We start from the raw sequence: 21,463 nt of genomic DNA, 5'->3' as shown, positions 1-21,463 counted from the left end.
TGCGCGGGCAAACTTACTGGCACAGGTCTGAGGAAAGCCACTGCAGGTCGGGAGGCTTATGCAGGGGTAGGAGTATTTAAAATCCCCTTTTCCAACTGAAGCCTCCTGGCCCACCCACTTCACCATGGAACGCAACATTCACTCGTTTGCCATCGCTGTGATGGTGGGGGGGGGGAGATTGGGTTGTGTATTGCGTTTTCCATCACAACAGTATCCAAGATCTTCAACAACCAGTTTTTAATCTCAAGGACCACTGGCTCTTTCCATTCTAGAAAAATATTATTATTATTAATTATTAACAGTATTTATATAACGCTTTTCAACAAAAAGTTCACAAAGCGGTTTACAGAGAAAAATCAAACAACTAATGGCTCCCTGTCCCAAAAGAGCTCACAATCTAAAAAGATGCCAAAGAACACCAGCAGGCAGCCACTAGAAAAGACACTGCTGGGGTGAGGAGAGCCAGTTACTCTCCCCCTGCTAAAAAAAAGAGGAGCACCCACTTGAAAAAGTGCCTCTTACTCAGCAGAGGTTAGCAAAATATACATCTTGGCTTCACTTAACAAATTATGTAGTATGCTTTGTTTTTTCTAACAATTCTACTGGGGAGATGGAAGCAACTCCTGTCATTAGGCATGGGGCTTGGGCACTGGAGGCCTAGAGAAAAACTACATAAAAATTGGGACACAAGAGAAATTGCTTCTCTGACTTAGGTGCAATGATTTTGTCTCTCAGAAGCCTCAGGACTCACTACGCAAGTTCCTGCTGGGTTGCTAGGTACTAGAAAGAATGGACCTTCCCATTCCTGTATTTTTTTAACAAATGAGCCATCTCTTCAGCCTTTCTAACCTAGCAAGCTCAAGTTCCTACACAACAAAAGTAATGTCTTGCCCATGAGATTGCAAACCTTTACTACATCCTGATTTTAAACACATACTAGCCATCTTAAACACCTATACTTCCAATGATTTTCTGTTCTGTCTATAACAGGGGTGTCCAAAGTTTTTGGCTGGAGGGCCACATCATCTCTCTGACACTGTGTCAGGGGCCGGGGGGGGGAAGAATTAATTTACATTTAAAATCTGAATAAATTTGCATAAGTTTACATAAATGAATATATTAAAGATGAACTTATATGACTGAATGAAGGTCTTTCAATAGCTCAAGGCCTATAAAAGGCCTTGCACAAAGCAAGGCTGGCCTTTCCTTTGCTGCCGCTACTGCATCACAGATGTGAAACAGTAAGCAGTGGAGGGAGCCCTCATCCCACAGCTCATGCAAGAGGTCAAACAGTTGCCCTCACGCTGAGAGCAGTTGCGTTGGGCCAGTGCAGGCTCCAGCAAATCTCCGGAGGGCCAGAGGCTCACTGGAGACTGGGGGCTCCCTGAGGGCCGCATTGAGAAGCCTCGAGGGCCGCATGTGGTCCCCGGGCCGGGGTTTGGGCACCCCTGGTCTATAAGGACAGAATTAATCTGTCTTGGGGTTGTGTTTCACTGTGGGAAGAGTTAACCATGGCTGCTAAGTTTACACTGACCTGTGATAAAAATGGCTTAGTGATGGAGGGAGTTCACCTGAGCTATCTAAGCTGGATCAAACCAGAGATCCATCTAATCTAGGATGCTGTCTCCAACAGCTAACCAGATGCCCCATCACCCCTAGAATACAAGCAGATCTTCATTTTCTTGAATGACTTACTGTGGCCAGCCTTCTCCTGTAGACACAGTGAAAAGAGTAAGGAGTGCCCACAATACATTGTCATAATGAAAATCATATTTCTTCCATTCTCGTCTCTCAGCCTTCACTTCATTGCCCTTCTCATAGACCAAGTACTCTCCCCTAAGGAAGAAGAAAGCATTCAGTAGCATGCTTATTCAATGGAGTTCAAGCAATTTAGAAAGGTTCTGCTACAATGCAAGTAATTTCTTTACCAACTGAAGCTCTAGTTTCTGTGTGAACAAGAGGAGAATCTGTATATTTTATTCATTTTATAAAACTGATTCAAAAGTCAATCCAAATAGCTCTTCTTGATCCAGCTATTAGACTTCATGTGGCATAAAGGATGCAACTCACTTGCACAAGTTGCACTGAATCAGGGTCAAATGAGACCCAATCAGAAGACAAGCCAAGCCACACCCGAAGTGGCAAACAAGATTCACCACCCCTGTTGTTGCCACTGCTACCTTCCTCCTAGCCCACCTAGCTAGGAGGAAGGCAATAAACAGGAAAAGCAGAGCATGCTAGAAGCATACTTATTTGAAACAGGTCTGTAAACATAACCCTTGGGATCAACAATCATGCATTGTTTAGTTGCTTCTGCAAGTAGTAGTCAGAGAATACAAGTTTTTCTTCCAATAGTGAGGGAATAGGACTTGGAAGAGAAGAAAATTCCACTTGTTGAGATCTTGTTATTTGATATTTCAACATATCTGAAATTTCCCTCACTACATACAGTTGGATGCATACAATCCATTGTACTACAGTACAGCAAGGTATGGGGTTAATTCATCTTAAGGAACTCTTGGTAGCCCACTGAGGCCTATTTGATATGAGGATAAATTTGCTTGCATTTGCCTTGTCTTGAACACTACTGTACTATTTCTGCAGTCCAGTCAGTTAATATATTCAGAGCATTGTCTGATCATGATTTATAGGCTGCATTTCAGTTACTGAGGCCAAAAACATTAATCCAAAAGAAACTGAGCTGCCTGAATTGCACCAAAATGAGTAAAATTCTATCAGTAAATTAAAATGTATTTGTGACAATGCACACAAATGTGAGTAAACATACATGGCTAGTTTTTAAATAAAATGACCATGTCCATTATTCCAGAAGCCTATTAAATTGAGGTCCATTAATTGAGTTCACTGTACTGTTGGCAACCTTCAGTCCCGAAAGACTATGGTATCGCGCTCTGAATGGTGGTTCTGGGACACTGTATTGAGTTTTTAAATGGTACCAGACAGGTGCAACTGGCCAGATATGAATAATCATAATGGATAACAGGTTCATCATAGGACCAATTGCTCATACTGAAACTATAGAAAGTGATGGAACATTAGGATGCACCAATCAAAAATGGAGAGCAGAGTAGATAGAATTACAGGAAAACAGGGATGACACAAACAGCTTTCTGAGGTTCTGGATCACATACCTGTGGATATGACTGGAAGAGTTTTCCAGTCGCGTCAGAAGGGAGGCCTTCTGAGGCATGGGGAGGTTGCATGCAACCTCCAGAGGGCTGGGAACAGCCCCTAGGAAAGCTGTTGCTGCCCTGAACCACCCCCTCTATGGAATTCGGTATCCACAGAGGGTCCTGGAACAGATTCCCCATAGATACTGAGGGCCCACTGAACTAACATGTACAGTTGGCCCCATTATCCATGGGGGATCTGTTCCTGGACCCCCACGGATACCCATGGTAAACCCATGGGTAAGCGAATCTGCTGGTTGTTGCTATCAGAGGACTTCCAGACGTGACCGGAAGTGCCTTCCAGTTGAGTCTGGAGGTGTTCTGAGGCATGAGGAGGTTGTACACAGCCACCTCATGCCTCAGAAGGCCTGCCCAAACCTTCTAAGACACACTTCTGGCTTTTTTGCCAGCTAAACCTCCCCACGCCTCAGAATGCCTCCCTTCTGATGCAGTTGGAAAACTTTTCCGGTCACATCCAGAAGTACAGTGAAGTCTTCCTGACCCGCATTGGGTCAAATCAGCAGGTCCTGAACCCACAGATAAGGAGGGCCGCACTGAATTACTATAAAACCTGAAAATAATTTTGTCTCTATTCTTACTTCTTTATCAAAATTAAGCCATTTTAATGTTTTTATTCTTTTTACTACGGTGGAAGGCCGCCTTCTGGAGCCTTTGTTGGCCTCCACATTCATCGGATCAGGACTATTCTGGTGACCTGGCTTTCCCCTTCACCTGGACTTCAACAGGAGCTGAAGCACGTTTGCCTACTCATGAGTAAACACACACCTGTGGCTTCCTTTAGGTTTCCAAAGGTTCAATACATTTTCCTTGTTAAGCTGGGGGGGGGGGCGCTTCCTTCTTTTTCAGGCCTGCGTTCATCAGATTCTAGTGGGACCATTCTAGTGGCATTGTGTTCTTCTCGGCCTGCCCTTCAAAGTGAACTGAGGCACGGTCACCTACTCACAAGTAACATGCATGTGTGGCTCAGTTTCACTTTCCATAAGGCTCAATACATTTTCCTTGTTTGCTATGAGTTTTATAGTTTCACAACCCACCAACAATCATAGTTTGGGAAACACAGCTCTAAACAGTTCTGCTTTTAGCACATTATAAACAGCAACTACTGCACTGGATGAATACAACACAAGGTAAGCAACCTGGAGAGCAACTTTTAAATTTGAGTTTTCAGCCCATGACTCAAGAGAAGACCTAATTCCTAGAAACAGCTGCCTTAGGAAAAGGCAATGGTGTGTGGGTCTGGTGGCAGAGGGCTGGAGGTTACATACCTGCAATCCTTTTCAAACTCCTTGGACTCATCAGTACAGTAGAAAAACTTGCCCTTGAAGAGTTGGACAGCCACCACGGCAAAGATGAACATGAAGAGCATATACACAATGAGAATGTTGAGGACATTTTTGAGTGAATTCACCACACAGTCAAAGACGGCCTGGAGAGAACAAAGGGCTCTAGTAGGTACCTGCAGAAATACTACCTTCTTTAAAGCCATCAGCCCCATATTAAACATCTTTCAGTTTCCTCGGTTCATCAATGTCTTTAAAGAAGAATGATCTGCCCTCCAAAAGGGTGGCCACCTTTTAATTTGGCAGAGTTCTTGTGCCTTTTTACAGCTGCATGACAGGCAAAAATTTATAAGTGCAAGCATGAGGACACAGTGAAGGGGAAAGTTCTGTCACACAGTTAGCAAAAGCACTCAAGCCCTGCTAGAGAAAATAGTACAGCTATAACCCCAAACAAACAACACTGTCTATGGAAAAAGAACACAGGATTCCTAGTTCTCAGTCTTCTTCATCACTCTATCCCAGACAAAAGAGTCTGAATAATAATAATAATAATAATAATAATAATAATAATAATAATAATAATAATAATAATAATAATAATTTCAGTTCCAATCTTCTTCCCACTCTAACTACACCAACATTGATTTCTCTTCTTCCAAATGACTGCTGATTTACCTTCTTCCCTCACACAACCTTAAAGCATCCTTTTTCATTTCCATTAATCACCCCAAACATACCTTGAGCTTTGGCAATCGCTTGATAGTTTTGAGCGGTCTGAGGACACGAAGGACACGCAAGGATTTGATGGTGTTAATGTCTTTCCCTTTGCTGCCTCTGTAGAGATATGTGGGTGGGGACAGAACAGCAGGAAAAACCAATGAGGCCTGAAGTCTTTACAAAGGACACTTTGTAGCCATTTGTTGGCACAGCACTCTAGGATACTACTGAAGTGTTCCAACGTAAATTCGCTATCATTCTTGTTATCCACATTCCTTTAAAGGTCTTGCACAGAAGCTCCATGTTTCAGAAATGCTAAGCCTTCCCTCTTTCTTAAATAAGATGTTGCTGTAGAAACAATTCTGGTTTACCTGTCATCTCTACTGGTTTCAGGTACCAGGCAGTTCCAATGTGCATGTTTCTGATTCCATTCACCACCGTATCTATCCAGATGCTCTTTTGGTATCTCTCCATTCACCTGAACAGCTATTATACTCTTGACAAATGTTCTAATCTGCTATCAAAACATTTACTATCCCTGTGGGCACTTCCTCCCCAGGAGACAGCATATTCAGTCAAATGGTATTTCTTCCTCATATTAGAAAAGAGACTGATCTAGCTGTGATACTTGCTTTCACAGGATCCTTTCTCCAATACTGTAGGACTGTCTCTAATTCCCTAACTCTCTGTTGTTGCCTCATAGAGGTGAGGTTGTGATGAGGTGTTAAAAATTATATGACTCAGTCTAGGACGTTCATGATTCTAGCAGGACGTTCTAGCAGTACTGAAGTACTCAAATTGCTTCTTATTTCCTCCCAGTCCCAAACCTTCTCAGTCAGATTATCCTCACTGGAAATATTGTTGCCAAGGTGTGCATCCAGAAGTGTGCGTTGCCCTATATTGCTTTGCCCACAACTCCTGTACTAGAAAGGATACATTTCCCCTAGTCATGTGAAATGTATGCTCGTGCACACCAAGATCAGTGTCAATGTTTTTTTTAACATTACATTTTTCAGCTCCCTGTCCCCAATTAGCCATGTAATTGTGTGCACAATTTAATAAATAATGTTCATTTTGCATTGGATTCCCTAATAAGAAAACAGTAGATGAAAGAGCTATAACACACCAAAATACATGATGGCAGTTTGCTACAAGAACTCACACCACAGTGAAGTGTACTAGATTTATGCAAATAGACTCCATAAAGTCACCAGAAGGGAGAAATACAAGAAGATCATTACAGACCTGCTACAAAGTGCAAGACTTCATAAACCACAAAGTACATCATTCAGTTCCTGATGCATAAAAAGTCAATACAACTTCAAACACATTGGATATTTGGGTTATATGCTCAAAGGATGAAACTTACCAGCAGTGTTCAATATGAACTGTATTTCATTCAAACTTATGAGACTGGGAGCCACTTACATTCAGAAAATTCACATGGTAAAACCATCCTGGGACTATCACATTTCAGAACACAGGTATGGGGGATGGCATGTCTCCCTGCATGTGGAAAGTTTTCACATCAGGAAGAAGGCCTCTCTAGCCTAGTTTATTTAATGACCTGGTTAATTTCCCATACACCATGAACATTTGACATGGGATAAATTCAAAGTTGATAAGTTCATTTTGAAGTAGTCCAGTCCTTGAGTGTCTATATTACATGCTTTTTCTGAATGTTTGCATTGGCTCACACTCTGGGTGCAGCCTGATACTCTAGAACCTTCTCTCCAGCAGTGAACAGTAAGGAAATTCCAGTCCCCCTCTCAGTGCATAGCATACATGCTACAATAACAATATCATATGTAATATTGAGAGCAGAAGTAATATGGATTTTCTAACCAACTCAATACCATTTGCTTCCACCTTATATTCATTTATTCATATTAGGATGGTCAATGAGCGGCAGAGTTGAGAAGAAACGGGAAATATCTGAATGTTTTCTGGAGTTCTCTGTTATTTCCTTCTTTGGAGAAATCTAAAACAGCGCTCCCCATCTTGCTCAAGAATGCTCAAGAAGCCACTACAAAGCTGACAAAAGTGAGCTGAATAGTGATGCGGTAAATGAGATAGTCAGAATGTAACTATCTGAATACTAAGCAAAGATATAAACTGAGACCAGTGTTGGGCCTGTTCACATGTAACACCAAACTATGGATTGACATTAAGAGGATGAGCACTTGGGCATGTGTGTTGCCTCCATCTTCCACTCACACATGACTTCCAAGCCTAGTTTTTGGCAAACCATAGTTTTGCTGGTTTGTCCAACTGGCCAGCAAAATGCAAAGAAGGATCACAAACCAGAATGTCTACAGAAAACTGCAAGGAGTACCGGCTACTTCCTCTAAATTTTAGCAAGTTCTTCATTTATAATTCAGCTCTGACTCCAGTGCAATCATAGCTAGGGTTACCAGAAGCAAAGTGGGACAGAGTGTCTATACCATTCAGCACTATACAAAAGAGGGAATTTTGTCAAGTGCAGCTTTTTAAACTCTTCCATGTTGAGCTGCACCTGCCAAAATTCCCTCTCCAATACAAGGGTTAATGTATAGGCACTCTGTCCCACTTAACCCTAATCATAATGTATTTTCAAGTTAAAAAAACATTTCACGATAATCTCAGCACTGATGTCCAAGGTTAGAGAAAGTTTATTCTGAGGAGCACGTTACCAGAATGCCTGCTACAATAATACAACTGAGATGTTTAACGAGAGTCACATTCTGTGGATGCTCAAACTTGCATTTAGTCCCAGACAATGAAGTTTTAGAGAATAATCTAAAGGTCTTGCAACAGGACAAGACCCTTTTTCATCAATTGACAGTGCCACCCTCTGGCCCACCTCACCCCAGCACTGTCTGTTCTAGTGGCTGTCTGCTGGTATTCATTTGCATCTTTTTAGATTGTGAGCCCTTTTGGGACAGGGAGCCATTTAGTTATTTGATTTTTCTCTGTAAACCGCTTTGTGAACTTTTAGTTGAAAAGCGGTATATAAATATGGTTAATAATAATAATAATAATAATTTTGGGGTTTTTGTTGTTGTGCCATCCACCAGTGGCACCCCTAAGCAGGCCACAGTGAGAAGCAGTGGGCAGCACAGACCAGCAACAAGAGCGGAAGGAAGGGGTGACCAAAGCAGCTGCAGGTGTTTGCTTATAGCTCATGGACGGCGCAGAGCTGGTTGGTTTACCCTGTCAATGACTCAATCTCGCCTTTTTCCTTCTCTTCCACTTCTCCTAGTCTCTGCCGCTCTCACCCTATGCTTCTGCTGGCATCCCTTAAATTCCCCCACAGAATGATATTAGGGATATCATAATAACTTAGATCTACAACACAGCCACAGGTCAGCTGTAACACACCTTTTCTGATATGGGACTTATTTTAAAAATCAGAGTAATACATTATAAGAAAATGTCCAACAACTTAACTATATAAGAGGACTGTGGTAAAAAAAACAGCTGCTTCACAGGTCCTAATTAGAGGTGGAGTCATGGGAAAGTGGAGTTCCAGGACTTCTCCTGCAGAAGCTGTGGCATCACCAGCAGGAGAGTTCAGATGTTGCCTTTGACACCTTTTTCAAAGGACCTCAGCAGAGAAATAGTGGCAGGTTTAACAGGAGGCAAGTTGCAAAATTTGCCAAGGGGCAAAAGCGCAAGTCTGCTATGCCCCCAGATGAAAAGGAAAATGGTTGGTGCATGGAAGGAAGGGAGAAAGTATGACTGGATAATGTACACCAGGGTGGGGGCTGGTTTACTTCATTTTACTGGATGAGGGGCCTCAGGAGACACAGGCGGTAGAAATAAATATGCATAGGATTGCACTCTAATATACCTTCCATATTTATTTTTTAAAATCCTACCTCTCAATTTGTATATACATTTTTTATAACACACTCCAAGAGTTTTGGAAGACACTACATCTTTAAATGAAGTGGTGTTGAGTCTCAAGTAGCGTTAAGTTGCAATGAGTTTCAAAGTAGAAATAAATGGCAGGAGAATACTCCAATGAAGAAATTTAAAGTTGATTTTTGTTATAGTCTTAGTGACATGTGGCTAGGGGAGTATCATGACAGCTCTTGCACTTCAAAATTTACCACTCCTCCACTGGCCCTAATATCTATCTGGGGAGCACGGATCTTTTTATACTTCTAGCCCAACATGTATGAACAGTCTCCCACGTTAAAGGAGCTGGCACAAACTGTTCTCAGAAAGTCACTGCTGCAGAGATGGTTTTCAAACATCTGACTGACCACATATTCAGTCTCAAGGAGGAACTTCTTGAAGAAGAACCTCTGACTATAATCCTCCCAAAGCTTAGACACAAAGTCAAAGAGCTCTAGTTTGTTACTTTGGGTTATGACAGCTGGAACATCTTTCAGGGTAGTTCTCATAAATGGACATTACTGTAAAGACAAAGATGTAATTCCCATGTCCAATAGTGACATATTCCAGTTTGATTCTTTGGTTATGACATTCCACTGCATTGTATTTTACTTAAATATTTAGCACTGGTGAAAAGAGCTAGTCTTCAGACCACAGAGATAAAATGCTTATCTGTCTGCAGAACAAAAGGGCCTGTTTTCAAAGTTGTGGTAATGTCCTGTCTATCGGTTTTACACTCACTGTTTACTAGGCCTTCCTTCTGGTGATAGTAGGCTATCTGGTGATAGTGCTACAGTCAAGCCACCCTTGCCCTTGGTCCCTGACAACAAGCACAGCAAGAGTCCATTACACAGATCAAATTTTAATATACTTGGGCTGAAGTGGAATGTTCTATCTACTGGTCCACTATGGCTAATGCACAGCACTATTCCTAATTCAGGGAAGAAACAGAGTTGCAGAGAGTGAAAACCTGACAGTAAAAGAAACTGATCTCAACTTAGTTTGAGATACAACAAGACCAATGGAATGCCTGATATGTGGAGAGTTAGACAGAGCTCGAGGGCATTTTCCAGTCAATTAGCCACTCAAAGTGATGCATAACCAAACCACATAGATATATAGAATGTGTACCAGAGAGTGAGTGAGAAAGAGAGAAAGAGAGAGACAGGCAGACAGAAAGACTTTACCGTGCGCTGCTCCTGTTGTGAAGTGGCAGTGAAAGGGAAGAGACAAGGAAAGTGAGTAACAATCAGAAAGAAAACACACAACATACACCCCAACGAACCCATACCCCATGCTGACTCTGTCTAGGTACATTGCTACACCAGTTCTGCTGCTTTGCCTGCATCAGACATGGCATTCCTTATTTCTTTGACTGCTACCTTGAAACAGAGGGGTATTACAGGCTACATACATTTCAGCCGGACAGGATCAATGATGACAAAATCCTCCATACCAGCTGAAAATACAACAGCACTGTACAGTCATAGATATTGAAATGGAAAGGTTTCCAATGTTGGTGGACAATATGAGTTTATTTAAGCTATTTCTGCCCAACAACAGGGACCAAATGTGGGCCAGGCAAAAATGGATTAAGGACAACCCTGTCTATTCTTTCTCATCCTACGCATGAAATTAAGAGCAAAGGGCTACTGCCTGAGATCCTTCCAAAATCTTATTCATCCCTTCCTTGCAATTTTACTAAAAATTTTTTAGATTGTAACTGCTTTGTATTTGAGGTTTATTTTTTATCTAGATATTTTCCATTTTCTTTAAAGTTTTTCTGACATTTGTTCAACATGCGTTTCTTTAACTGTTGGTTTGGATTTATGTAGTCCTTACTCAGGATTTTCTAATTCCTGTTTTGAAGCTACTTAAGAAAATTTTTCACTGAAATCAAAGATATTCAGTGCAATGCAATACCTTGGAATTCTGACACCATCACCTCTATCCTTCCACAAAAGAATTAATGACTTTGCTAAAAAAAGCAACAGACCCTTTAATACTGTCTGTTCCCTAATATCAATATGAGCTAGTCACTCAATGCCAAGCTTGGAATTTAGACTGCTGGACACTGTACTTAAATACAGCAGAAGCCTGAAGCACTATTCCCGAAGATAATTTATATACAGTAAATCTGTCTTAAATCAAACAAAATACAAACACTGACTAAGGGGTGGAAATGCAGAAGGAGTTTCAACTGAAAGATTAACAACCCAATCCATACTAAAAGCAGTGCTAACAGAATGCATGTTCAACCAGTGCTAGCTGCCGCAAAAGCACCATAAAGCACTTTGTGGTAGTGCAGGTAGTTGGTGCACAAGTGGGAAGACCAGAGCCTTCCTGCACATGCTGGCAGAGCAACGGAAGCTCACTGGAGCAGGTAAGCCAAATGCAGGGGTGGAAAGGAGCAGGGGGAGGGCTTGGAAGGGCGTTGAACAGTGCAGGGAGAGGGCAGAACGGGGAGGAGACAGGGCAAGGATGGGTGGATCAGACCCAAGAGGGGGGTGGGATTAGTGACAATGACTAAAGTCAAATCCCCTTCCTCGGCGTGATCCACATGCACAGATCAACACAGACTTGCACCAGTGATATTGCTGGCACAAGTCTAAGTTTACCTGTTGTGGCGGCTGGTTCATACCCTGGGACAAGGAAACGAATGTCCCCTTACCCTGAGGAGACCTCTAGCAGCAAAAAAAACCTCCATGGGATGCAGTGTAGCCAGTGCTGGCGCCACTGCAGTGCAGCACAGTGATTTAGGTTGGATTGGGCTGCCCATCTGCACTCCTAAGCATAGTTACAAAGGAGTAAGTCTAGTTAAGTTCCGTGGGGTTTGGTTCCAATAAACAGATAGGATAAGGCTATGTGTCTCACTACATGATCTGGCAAGCTAATTAGACTGTTAAGGTTTAGGACTTTGCCTAGAATGTAGCTCAGTTCTCCCTCACTACCTCTAAACAATATTCTTTCATATGAATCTCTGCTAATTTTTTCTGCAAAGATAATATCTCTGTACTCCAAACATGGATCCCAATGGTGGTAGGGTGAGGCCAAGTTTTCACGAGAATAACTGATGTATTATTAGACATATGCAGATAGATAAGTAGAAGTCTAACAATCAACTCTTCTCTACTGATGGCTATTTATCACCAGCTCTGACCCATAACAGCAGCCATAAGAGGAGCTAAGCCAGCTGGTGAGTTACTGGTGTATTGGTGCAATAGTATGAAGTAACATGACATGGTAGAATACAGAACAGCATATATAAAGTGACAGCAACAAAGTAGAACACTAATATAGATGCTTGTACGATTAATTAAAATTGGCATGATTAGTTCAGAAAACCATTTCTAGGTACTTATGAATTTTAATGACACTGATGAGAGACAAGAGAGGAATAAGCTTGACTACTAATGATCAGGGCACATGAAGGAGAGGTGAGGGAGGGTGCAGTAGGAGGAGGGAGATTCATCCATATAGTGATAAGCAGTTGGAAAACACCATAACCAATCATGTTCGTGAAAAGTTGCTTGTACTGATTCTTAGATAATATTTTAAATTAACTGCTTTCCATCACTCCTCTATAGTTGATATTCTCAGTAGATAATTAAAGACAAAGAGATCCATTTCTATTTGCATGCTGCTCCCTTTACAGGCTACTACATTCCTAACTAACCTGGCAGATACCTGTAATCTCTAACAGTGCACCCCACATTCTCATCCGCATCTCTTGTTACCCTTATTGCCTGTAAAGTGGGTAAACTGCCTTACACTGAACTCCAAAGCTAAGTGTACACAGGTGTGGACTGTGTGTTCACCTACATGCTGGATCACCAGAAGATATGCAGAACAAAGCTCACCTTCCTTAACCCTGCAGGCACCAGGGTTGTGCTGACGGCAACTTCTCTAGCAACTGATTCAGCCATGCCAGCAGGGCACATGCTGTATCTGGCAGGGGAGTTCCTAGTCCTGGAGGCTTCCTTGAGATAAGGGAACATTCATTCACTTGCCCCAGGGCAAGCCTCTGCTGCCCCAATGGGTCTACTTGGACATGCGCCAGCAATTTTGCTGACGCAAGTCTGAATGGACCAGGTAGGTGGATTAAGGCCAGGAAGGGGGATAGGATATCAGCAGAGCTGTTGCCACTGTTAATTGTCCCCTTTCTGCCATTGGCACACCCCAGTCCCTGCCCTGGTCTCTGCCCTGTTCTTCACCCTTTTCAACCTGTTCTTCCCTCTCACCCACCACTACCACCTAATGTCAACTTACTGACCGGGGCTTCTGTGGTGGCCATTGTCACCTGGCCATTGCAGCTCGTCATTTGCGGCAATGGCCAGGCTGTGCAATATGGCACTTCACAGCACAGCGTCACTGGAACATGCATCTCGGTGACACAGCAGCAGTGCAGGATTGTGCTGTAGATGCACAAAAAAGGAACAACATCTGGAAAAATGTGCTACAACATGCCTTAAGAACAACTAAACCTGCTGCCTGCTACAAAATGTAGGCTTCTGCAAAGGCACAGGTTTGCCTTAGTTACACACAATCCAATGAAGCTTGCCTCTACATGTAATGGCACTAGGCCAGTGCCATGTCTAGCATGTGGAATAACACACAACTAAATACTTAGCCAACATTTAGGACTTGAGCCTAAGTTCTTCTCCATGCCTAGTCCTTCTCCATGCTCCATCAAGAGGTACACTAGATCTAGAAAAACAGCTTACTTGAGCTGCAATATATAGACATTTAGGCAAAAATTTAAAAAAGGATGTGGAAGAGCTACAGTGCACTATGTCTGGAGTAATTTCTATTCCAGATCCTTAGCTTTTCATAAAACAAGCAGTAATAGAATGACCCTTTAACATGCTACATTATATATCAGCCCAAGTGGACATGTTCTCTGATCCACTAAACCAGGGGTGTCCAAAGTTTTTGGCAGGAGGGCCACATCAGCTCTCTGACACTGTGTTGGGGGCTGGGGAAAAAAATAACTAATTTACATTTAAAATTTGAATAAATTTACATAAGCTTACATAAATGAATATATTAAAGACGAACTTATATGAATGAAGGAAGGTCTTGCAATAGCTCAAGGCCTAGAAAAGGCCTTGCACAAAGCAAGGCTGGCTTTTGCTTTGCTGCCACTACTGTATCACAGACATGAAACAGCAAGATGTGGAGGGAGCCCTCATCCTACAGCTCATGTGAGAGGTCAAACAGTCACCCTCACACTGTGAGCAGTTGCGTTGGGCCAGTGCGGGTTCCAGCAAATCTCTGGAGGGCCAGAGACTCATTGGAGACTGGGGGCTTCCTGAGGGCCGCATTGAGAGGCCTCAAGGGCCGGGGTTTGGGCACCCCTGCACTAAACCAAGCACTGTGTCTTCAGGTCAGAACTGAAGGTTCCAAAAACTGTATTGAGGCGGAATCACCAATGGCCCCACAGTTGAACTGAACGGCAAACCATCATGCTGTTGCAGGAGTGTGGTGTGAGAAACTAAGCCGAAATGCCTTCAGATATCTGACAGTGCTACCTATCCCAGACTGGACAGAGCAGCCCAGAGTCCCAAATACAGGGCTGCCATCAGGAAGCAGATACTTCTGTGGTGGCCATGGCATTTTCCCAGCTCCATGCAGAGGCCCCAAAACTACAGAAGGAAGTTGCCAATGTGTGGGTGAACTGGGAAAGAGGTGCAGGACATGCAGGTAGAAGAGGGAAGGTGGGTGAATAATTCAGGGAAAGGCTGACTGCACCGTCCAGCAAACGCTGAATCATTGTTGAGCTACTTGCTACTGCCATCATGATCTGTAGATAAGAAATATGAGGTAAGTTTGCATTATTTTGTAGGCAAGGTTTTCTGCCAGTATCAAACAGTCTGATGCTGAATGACAGAGTGTGGAACATTCCAGATAAGCTGCCCACATCCTGGGGTAGGGGATCCCAGCCTTTGCTGAATACCTGGAAACAAGCACTTCAAATGCATATAGCCTTCTACCTGATAGGTTCTCACAAATCAGATCTTCTCCATCCTTGACAGAGCTAGTTAAACAGCAATAACCATCTCTAATTCTTTTCTGTTCTACTGCACCTTGGTCCAAGAGCCTCAAAATTATGTATATGAGGGAATGAAATGGGTGTCAATTTGGGCCTTTAGAATCTAATATTCAGAGGGCAAATCCTGTTCAAAGTATTCTAAATCCTCATCATACTATGTGTCCCACTTGCTTCCATGACAGATAAGACATGCTAACTTGGGGTTTGTCAATGCCCATAATCCTGCTCACTTTCTCCCTTTTAGTTCCAAATAGGAAAAAAGGAAGTTAAGAACTGAGGCCAGTTTAGACATGCCCCATAAAATAGGCTAATTATAATGCAGAGAAAGAAATGGGTCTGCTGAAACTACTGACAAGAGAACAGGGAAAGGAAAGAACCAGATGCTTGACTGCTAGTTCCTGTCAATGTATTCCCATGGATCATCCCTCAGAACTGAATAGCATACAGTTCTTGGTTCTAATCCACTAAGACTCCATTCACTGGCCAAAGTCCCAAGTCCAGGACTCCTATACCTATCATACAAAAGTCTGTTTTGCCCCAGTTCACAAACACCTGACTTTTCATGTGACTAACAGCACAATCCTATGCGTGTCTACTCAGAAGTAAGTCTCATAGTGTTCAATGGGGCTTACTCCCAGGAAAGTGTGTATGGGATTGCAGCATAAGTGTATAAATCTGCATTGGCATGCCTTGTCTTTTCAGTTACTTTTACTGTTTAAGTACTAATCTTTGTGCATTTCCTGTAAACACATTGTTCCTCACCTCAAGAATGGAAACTCAGATTTTTAATGTTTGCCTTATTTTTTGAATAATGCTGGATTTGTTATGTTGTGTTAAAAAAACACACACCATTATCTCAGAGTTGTTACCTCAGGATTATTAAATATAATATTATTAAATATTATTAAATAAACTTACTATAAGAAAGAAGGAAGGCAGATGTAAAAACAAAACTGTTGAGGAAATGGTTAAAGTAATGTTAATGGAATGTTTGAAAAGTTGGATACCTCAGGAAGCTTGAACAAGGGCAGTAGGCAGGTAGGAAAGAGTTAAACAGTTTCCAACCTTTTCTAATGGTCTCTTCTGCTTGTCTCTGATCTGAGTTAAGACTACCAGGTTGAAGTAAGCCAAGGAGCCCTAGAAATTCTGCTGGAAGCTTCCCTAGGCAGGCTATAAGAGAGCAAGGAGAGCTTCATTCCAGGCCCAGTCCTTTGGACTGATGCCAGTAAGACAACAAGGGCTTTTTTCTGGGAGCAATCCAAAGGATTGCTGCCCAGTCCTAAATTATGGAATTTATATATTGTATGTTTATGCTTAAAGAGTGAAGTCATTCCTTTGCCTTCCTCAATAAATCATTGTTAATATAACCTTTTATACATGTCTGCTGTTCTGCATGGTCTATGCCTCTGTATCACCTATGATCCAAAGGCCCCTAGAGCTAAGATTGTGCCCAAAGTTAGGCTGTGTTCTTTTTTAAGATAGGAGAATTGGCAGAAGTGATGTTCCAGCATGCTACTTGCATGCTTCTATTATTATTATTAACAGTATTTATATACTGCTTTTCAACTAAAAGTTCACAAAGCGGTTTACAGAGAAAAATCAAATAACTAAATGGCTCCCTGTCCCAAAAGGGCTCACAATCTAAAAAGATGCAAATGAATACCAGCAGACAGCCACTAGAACAGACAGTGCTGGGGTGAGGTGGGCCAGTTACTCTCCCCCTGCTAAAAAAGGAGCACCCACTTGAAAAAGTGCCTCTTATCCAATTAGCAGGGGTTCTAGTGCAGTTAATTTTAAAATGACAAAATGGCAACCCCTCATTGATGTTAATTGTATGGAAGTCATTATGTTGTAACTATACTCTGCAAACACTAAGGAGGTTGCTATGTTCCTGACAGGTACTTCCGTTTGTTTCTATTGAAAATAGGCGGAAGTGATATAACATGGTGGTGGCCATCTTTTCTAGCTCCAAGCTTGCTCAGAGTAATTCTAGCGTGCCTAGCAAGCTAGAACCTAAAAAAAAGTGACCCAACTGCGCTGGAAGCTTAAAAACAAAACAAAAAACAGCTCTCAAGTGCTAGCTCTAGAAGCTAAAAAAGAACGCTGCTTCTGTTATAGCTGTATACCCTAAATCTATACACACACTAACAATTTTGATGTGGTTTCTTTGAGAGAAAATCTTGATTCAGGAAGCATCCATGGGAAGGGCAATGGCCAGGATGAGAACTGTTGTAAGATACTTGTCCAAACTCATTACAGGAAGATTAATGCCTCTTCAAAGCATAAGGCTTTGTAACAGTCAGCAGGTTACTTGCACAAGGTTTTATCCAAGGTCTGAGACAGTGGAATTCTCAGGAGGCTGACAGTTGAAATGACAGTTGAACGGTTGTTTTCTCCCATGATATGAGGGTCCAGACCATATGTGAGGCAGTTGTTATCTTAGTATGTCTAATGGTCAAGGGACACCCTCAATGTATCCAATGTACATAGAGATATAGTGGTGCCTCAAATACAGGATTGCCCTTTTCAGTGAAGCTCAGGTAGTGCCAACTTTCAGTAAAAACTACACTAAAAATAACAAACAATTAAACATAAAAAGGGAAATATCATGGAAACAATGAGAAAAAAACCAAAATCAGCAGGAGAATGCCACATAGACAAGAAAATCTACATCCTTTGCTGTTTTAAAATACAAACTGCCTTATCTCTCAAAGGTAGCTAAAAAATTACTGGATAAATACATTTTTTTGAGTAGGTGCCATCTCTGGAGTATTGGGCCAAGCTCTGGATATTCAATTATACTGAAGGGAAATTCAACTTCTCCCTTCAAAGGGAAAAGTCAAAGGGAAGCTTTGAGGTGCATGCATGTGACTTACAGTCACCAGAATTTCACCATCACAGCAGGCTCTAATATCTTGCTACCAAGCCAAGCCAAATTTAATTATTTGAATTAAATATGTATCATTTCCCTCTTCTTCTAAGGCCTTGGATGTGGTGATTGTAGAAACTTTCTTTCACAGCTCATTCTGGATGTATTTTCCTTTATAGTTAGTGTAATTGATTTAAACTACCAAATATATATCTCATCCTGATTATCTTTTTGAAAAGATATTTTTTATTATCTTGTTGATGGATCTGTGATAAAGACTTAAGAATGTGGGTATATGTTGATGTATGTTAATAATAGAATAACATTAAGAAAATTGCTTTTTTTTTTTTAGCTTGTTTTAACCATAGATACTCAACTATAAGTTGAGAAATTTCTGCCAGTAAATCTAGTCTAAATCATCTCCTCTTTATCTTCAGGTCACTCATCAGTCAAGGCTGTTCAGGCAACTAGGAAATGGACAATGCAGAGATAAGGGCTATTAGTCTCCAGGGCAACCAGGGAGTTATTCTGTAAGCTGCAGCCATAGTTAACTCATTCACTCCTTCCTCCTGAGAAAAAAGGGCTCAACACTTCCATTTAAATCAAGCGAGTCTTGTTCTCTTTGGCAGGATTGCACCCAACCCTTCTGCACATTCATTTCATTTTGCAAATGTTTGGCAGAGGTCTGGTTTTTAAATCACCAGTATGTAATTTTCATTTCCATCTGAAACAAAGTCCAAGTGCACCATTACTTAAGAATAACACCCATGGAAAGAAATGGGTCTACTTCTGAGAAAATCAGGTTACCACTATGTGCAGCTGTTCATGTTCACTCCTTGTTGCCACTCTCTGCTGTGAATTGAACTGCACACTCCCAGTTATGTGTCATATGTTGTATATTATATATAGAGTCTCTGGCTTAACACAGCAGGCACCTTAAAGAAGGATTTGATTAATGGTTCTATTTGTATGCAGTTTACAGTGCACTTACTCTGATGGTGTTTGCAAAACGGTTGTGAAAATAATAATTTAAAAAGTTAATGAATAAAAATGTAACTTAGGATCTTTACTGAAGTTTTAATGAATTAGAGATTGCACAGTTCTTAGGTTACAATTACTGGCAGGTTATTTTTTCAGGATCTGGGCAAAATCAGACAAAATTATAGTTGGACACCCCCCTAAGTTTAACCCCTGACTTATCCAAGGGTCATAGAAAATTCCATGATTTTTTACTCCAAACCTGCCCTCTACTTATTTGTAAGATTGACTTATACTCAAGAATATGTGGTAATTATGTTGGAATATGCAGCAATGAGATACCATTACATATGTACCAGCAGAGGGCAGTAAGACTACGTAGACCAGGGGTGCTCACACTTTTTTGGCTCGAGAGCTACTTTGAAACCTAGCAAGGCCTGGAGATCTACCAGAGTTTTTTTTACAATGTCCGCGCCATCATAACATATAACATTTATGTGTACAATGTATGTTGGTGTACCTTGAGCCCCACTGAGTATAACAGGACTTACTCCTGAGTAGACAATGCCTAGGATTAGGCTGGAGGCTGCAATCCTAGCCACACTTACCTGGGAGTAAGCCCCATTGAGTACAATGGGCCTCACTCCCGGCGTTTCCTCCCAGAGGCACCTGAAGGGGGGGGGGTCGGCACTCCGCAATCTACTCATTTTGCCTCGCAATCTACCGGTAGATCGTGATCCACCTATTGAGCACCCCTGACATAGACAGTAGTAGGGGATGAATAGATTCTCTCTGTGTGTTTTCTGTTCTCAGGTAATATTTCTGTTCTCTTTAGTTTCTCAGATTGCATTTCTCATGCTTGCTTCCTTACTGCTTTCTCTCCTCCCTTCCTCCTGAAGATAAGGCATGTAGCTAGGCAGATGGGCAGCCCAATCCTGAGCTGCCCGGGGTGCGTGGCTGTAGCGGCGTCGAGAACGGCTCCCGCAGCATCCTGCGCGCCTCAGCCTGCAGTGGGTGGCGCCTCTGGAGAAGGGGACATGTCCCCTTCTCCCAGGTAAGGGAAGCAGCCCCTCAATAAAGGCGCTTGTGTAGGGCGCTGAGCCCCACACGAACACCTTGGATCCGGTGGAGCGGAGCTCCATGGGACCTGCCTCCTTCCCTCCCCCCAGCACATCTCCCGCCCACTCGCCCTTTCTCTGCCTCCCACCTCCCCGTCATGCCGCCTCCTCGCCCTCTCTCCGCCCTCTGCCTGCCTCCCCCCTCCCCAGAACGCTTCCTCCCTGCCCCCTCCCCGCCCCCTCCCCGCCCCCGCTTACCATGCCGCAGCTCAGCAGTCCATGAGACCACCAAGCAGCGGAGGACGGGCGCCCACCCAGCGCTAGCCCAGCACCAGGCTAGCACGGGTGCTAGCCCAGCAGTAAGCCTTGCAGACGTGCCTTGCGGCACATTTCCGGCAGTGCACTACGGCAAAAAGCCGGAGCGCCAAGCTCAGGATTGGACTCTAAGTGCATAATTCACTTCCATTGTTTCTAAGAAGTATTTTCCTTAAATAAACTTAAAGACTTTTGAACACAAGTCTCATGCAAAGTTTCCTATCTGGACTTTCCTGCGTAATGTGCCTTTTTGTGCTTTATCCCTGCCAAAAAATTAGAGTTAATAATTATTTATAATTCCAGTTAATAAGATTATTCCAAATAAAGTGAGTTTTATATTCTTTGTCAAAAGTATGTGAAGAAAACTAAAAGCACTTTACAACTGAGGGCTTGGCTGCATTTTAATCCTTGTTTTGAATCTGGCCGACTCTATTGCTCTGTGTCCTACAGTACAGGCATGCCCTGGTATCCATGGGGGTTCCATTCTGGAACCCTCCACGGTTACGTGAAACCATGGATATGCAAAACCATGGATAGGGATCCGTGGAAACGGGGAACCCCCACTGTATCTTGGTTCCAAATGTACCAGAAAGAAACTAGGAAATGAACTGCTAGTCAGGGGCAGTATGTGGGATGAATGCAGATAGCATTCTCACATTGTTTTTGGTAATGGACTGCAGGAAGAAAAATGAACTGATGCAGCCATACCCTACATGTGATATTTGTAAATGTAGTCTAGGACTATAAGGCACTCTGACCAGACAGTAATGGAGTCCATTCCCCAAACAGCAATGCTCCCTGCTATTTACTGAGAAGAATTCTTTGTCTTGCCAGTTTTACTTTGGCCTTGTAGCTACACAAGGCAGCATCACATCTCAATAATACAGCTTGTTCAGTAGTATAGGAGAAGTACAGTACAGAAGTATAGGAGATCATTCCTACTAGGGATTTATGACCAGTTTCTCACAACCGTGAGCATATACTGTGTCTTGACAGTAAGAGGGACAGTCTGCCATTCCTCTACCTTGGCCCTTGGGGGAAGTTCCACATGCAAGGAATATCCCAAGCCAGAGGGGAAGGCACACGCATTAATAGCATCC

General features: G+C 42.5%; 1 protein-coding gene across 3 annotated transcripts in view; it reads right to left on the bottom strand.

Moving 5' to 3' along the window:
• CACNA1A (calcium voltage-gated channel subunit alpha1 A) overlaps positions 1-21,463 on the bottom strand; it is a 295,623-nt gene that overhangs the window by 113,824 nt on the left and 160,336 nt on the right. For all 3 annotated transcript variants that reach the window (XM_066618034.1, XM_066618032.1, XM_066618033.1), the window contains exons 25-27: positions 5,230-5,326; positions 4,478-4,638; positions 1,696-1,836 (exon numbers count right to left, since the gene is read on the bottom strand). In XM_066618034.1, the coding sequence (XP_066474131.1) occupies positions 1,696-1,836; positions 4,478-4,638; positions 5,230-5,326 (399 nt within the window). The remainder of the gene's footprint in view (positions 1-1,695; positions 1,837-4,477; positions 4,639-5,229; positions 5,327-21,463) is intronic.

Source organism: Tiliqua scincoides, chromosome 2 (assembly GCF_035046505.1).
Source record: "Tiliqua scincoides isolate rTilSci1 chromosome 2, rTilSci1.hap2, whole genome shotgun sequence".
Lineage (NCBI taxonomy): Eukaryota > Metazoa > Chordata > Lepidosauria > Squamata > Scincidae > Tiliqua > Tiliqua scincoides.
This window is presented reverse-complemented; position numbering and strand designations above follow the sequence as displayed.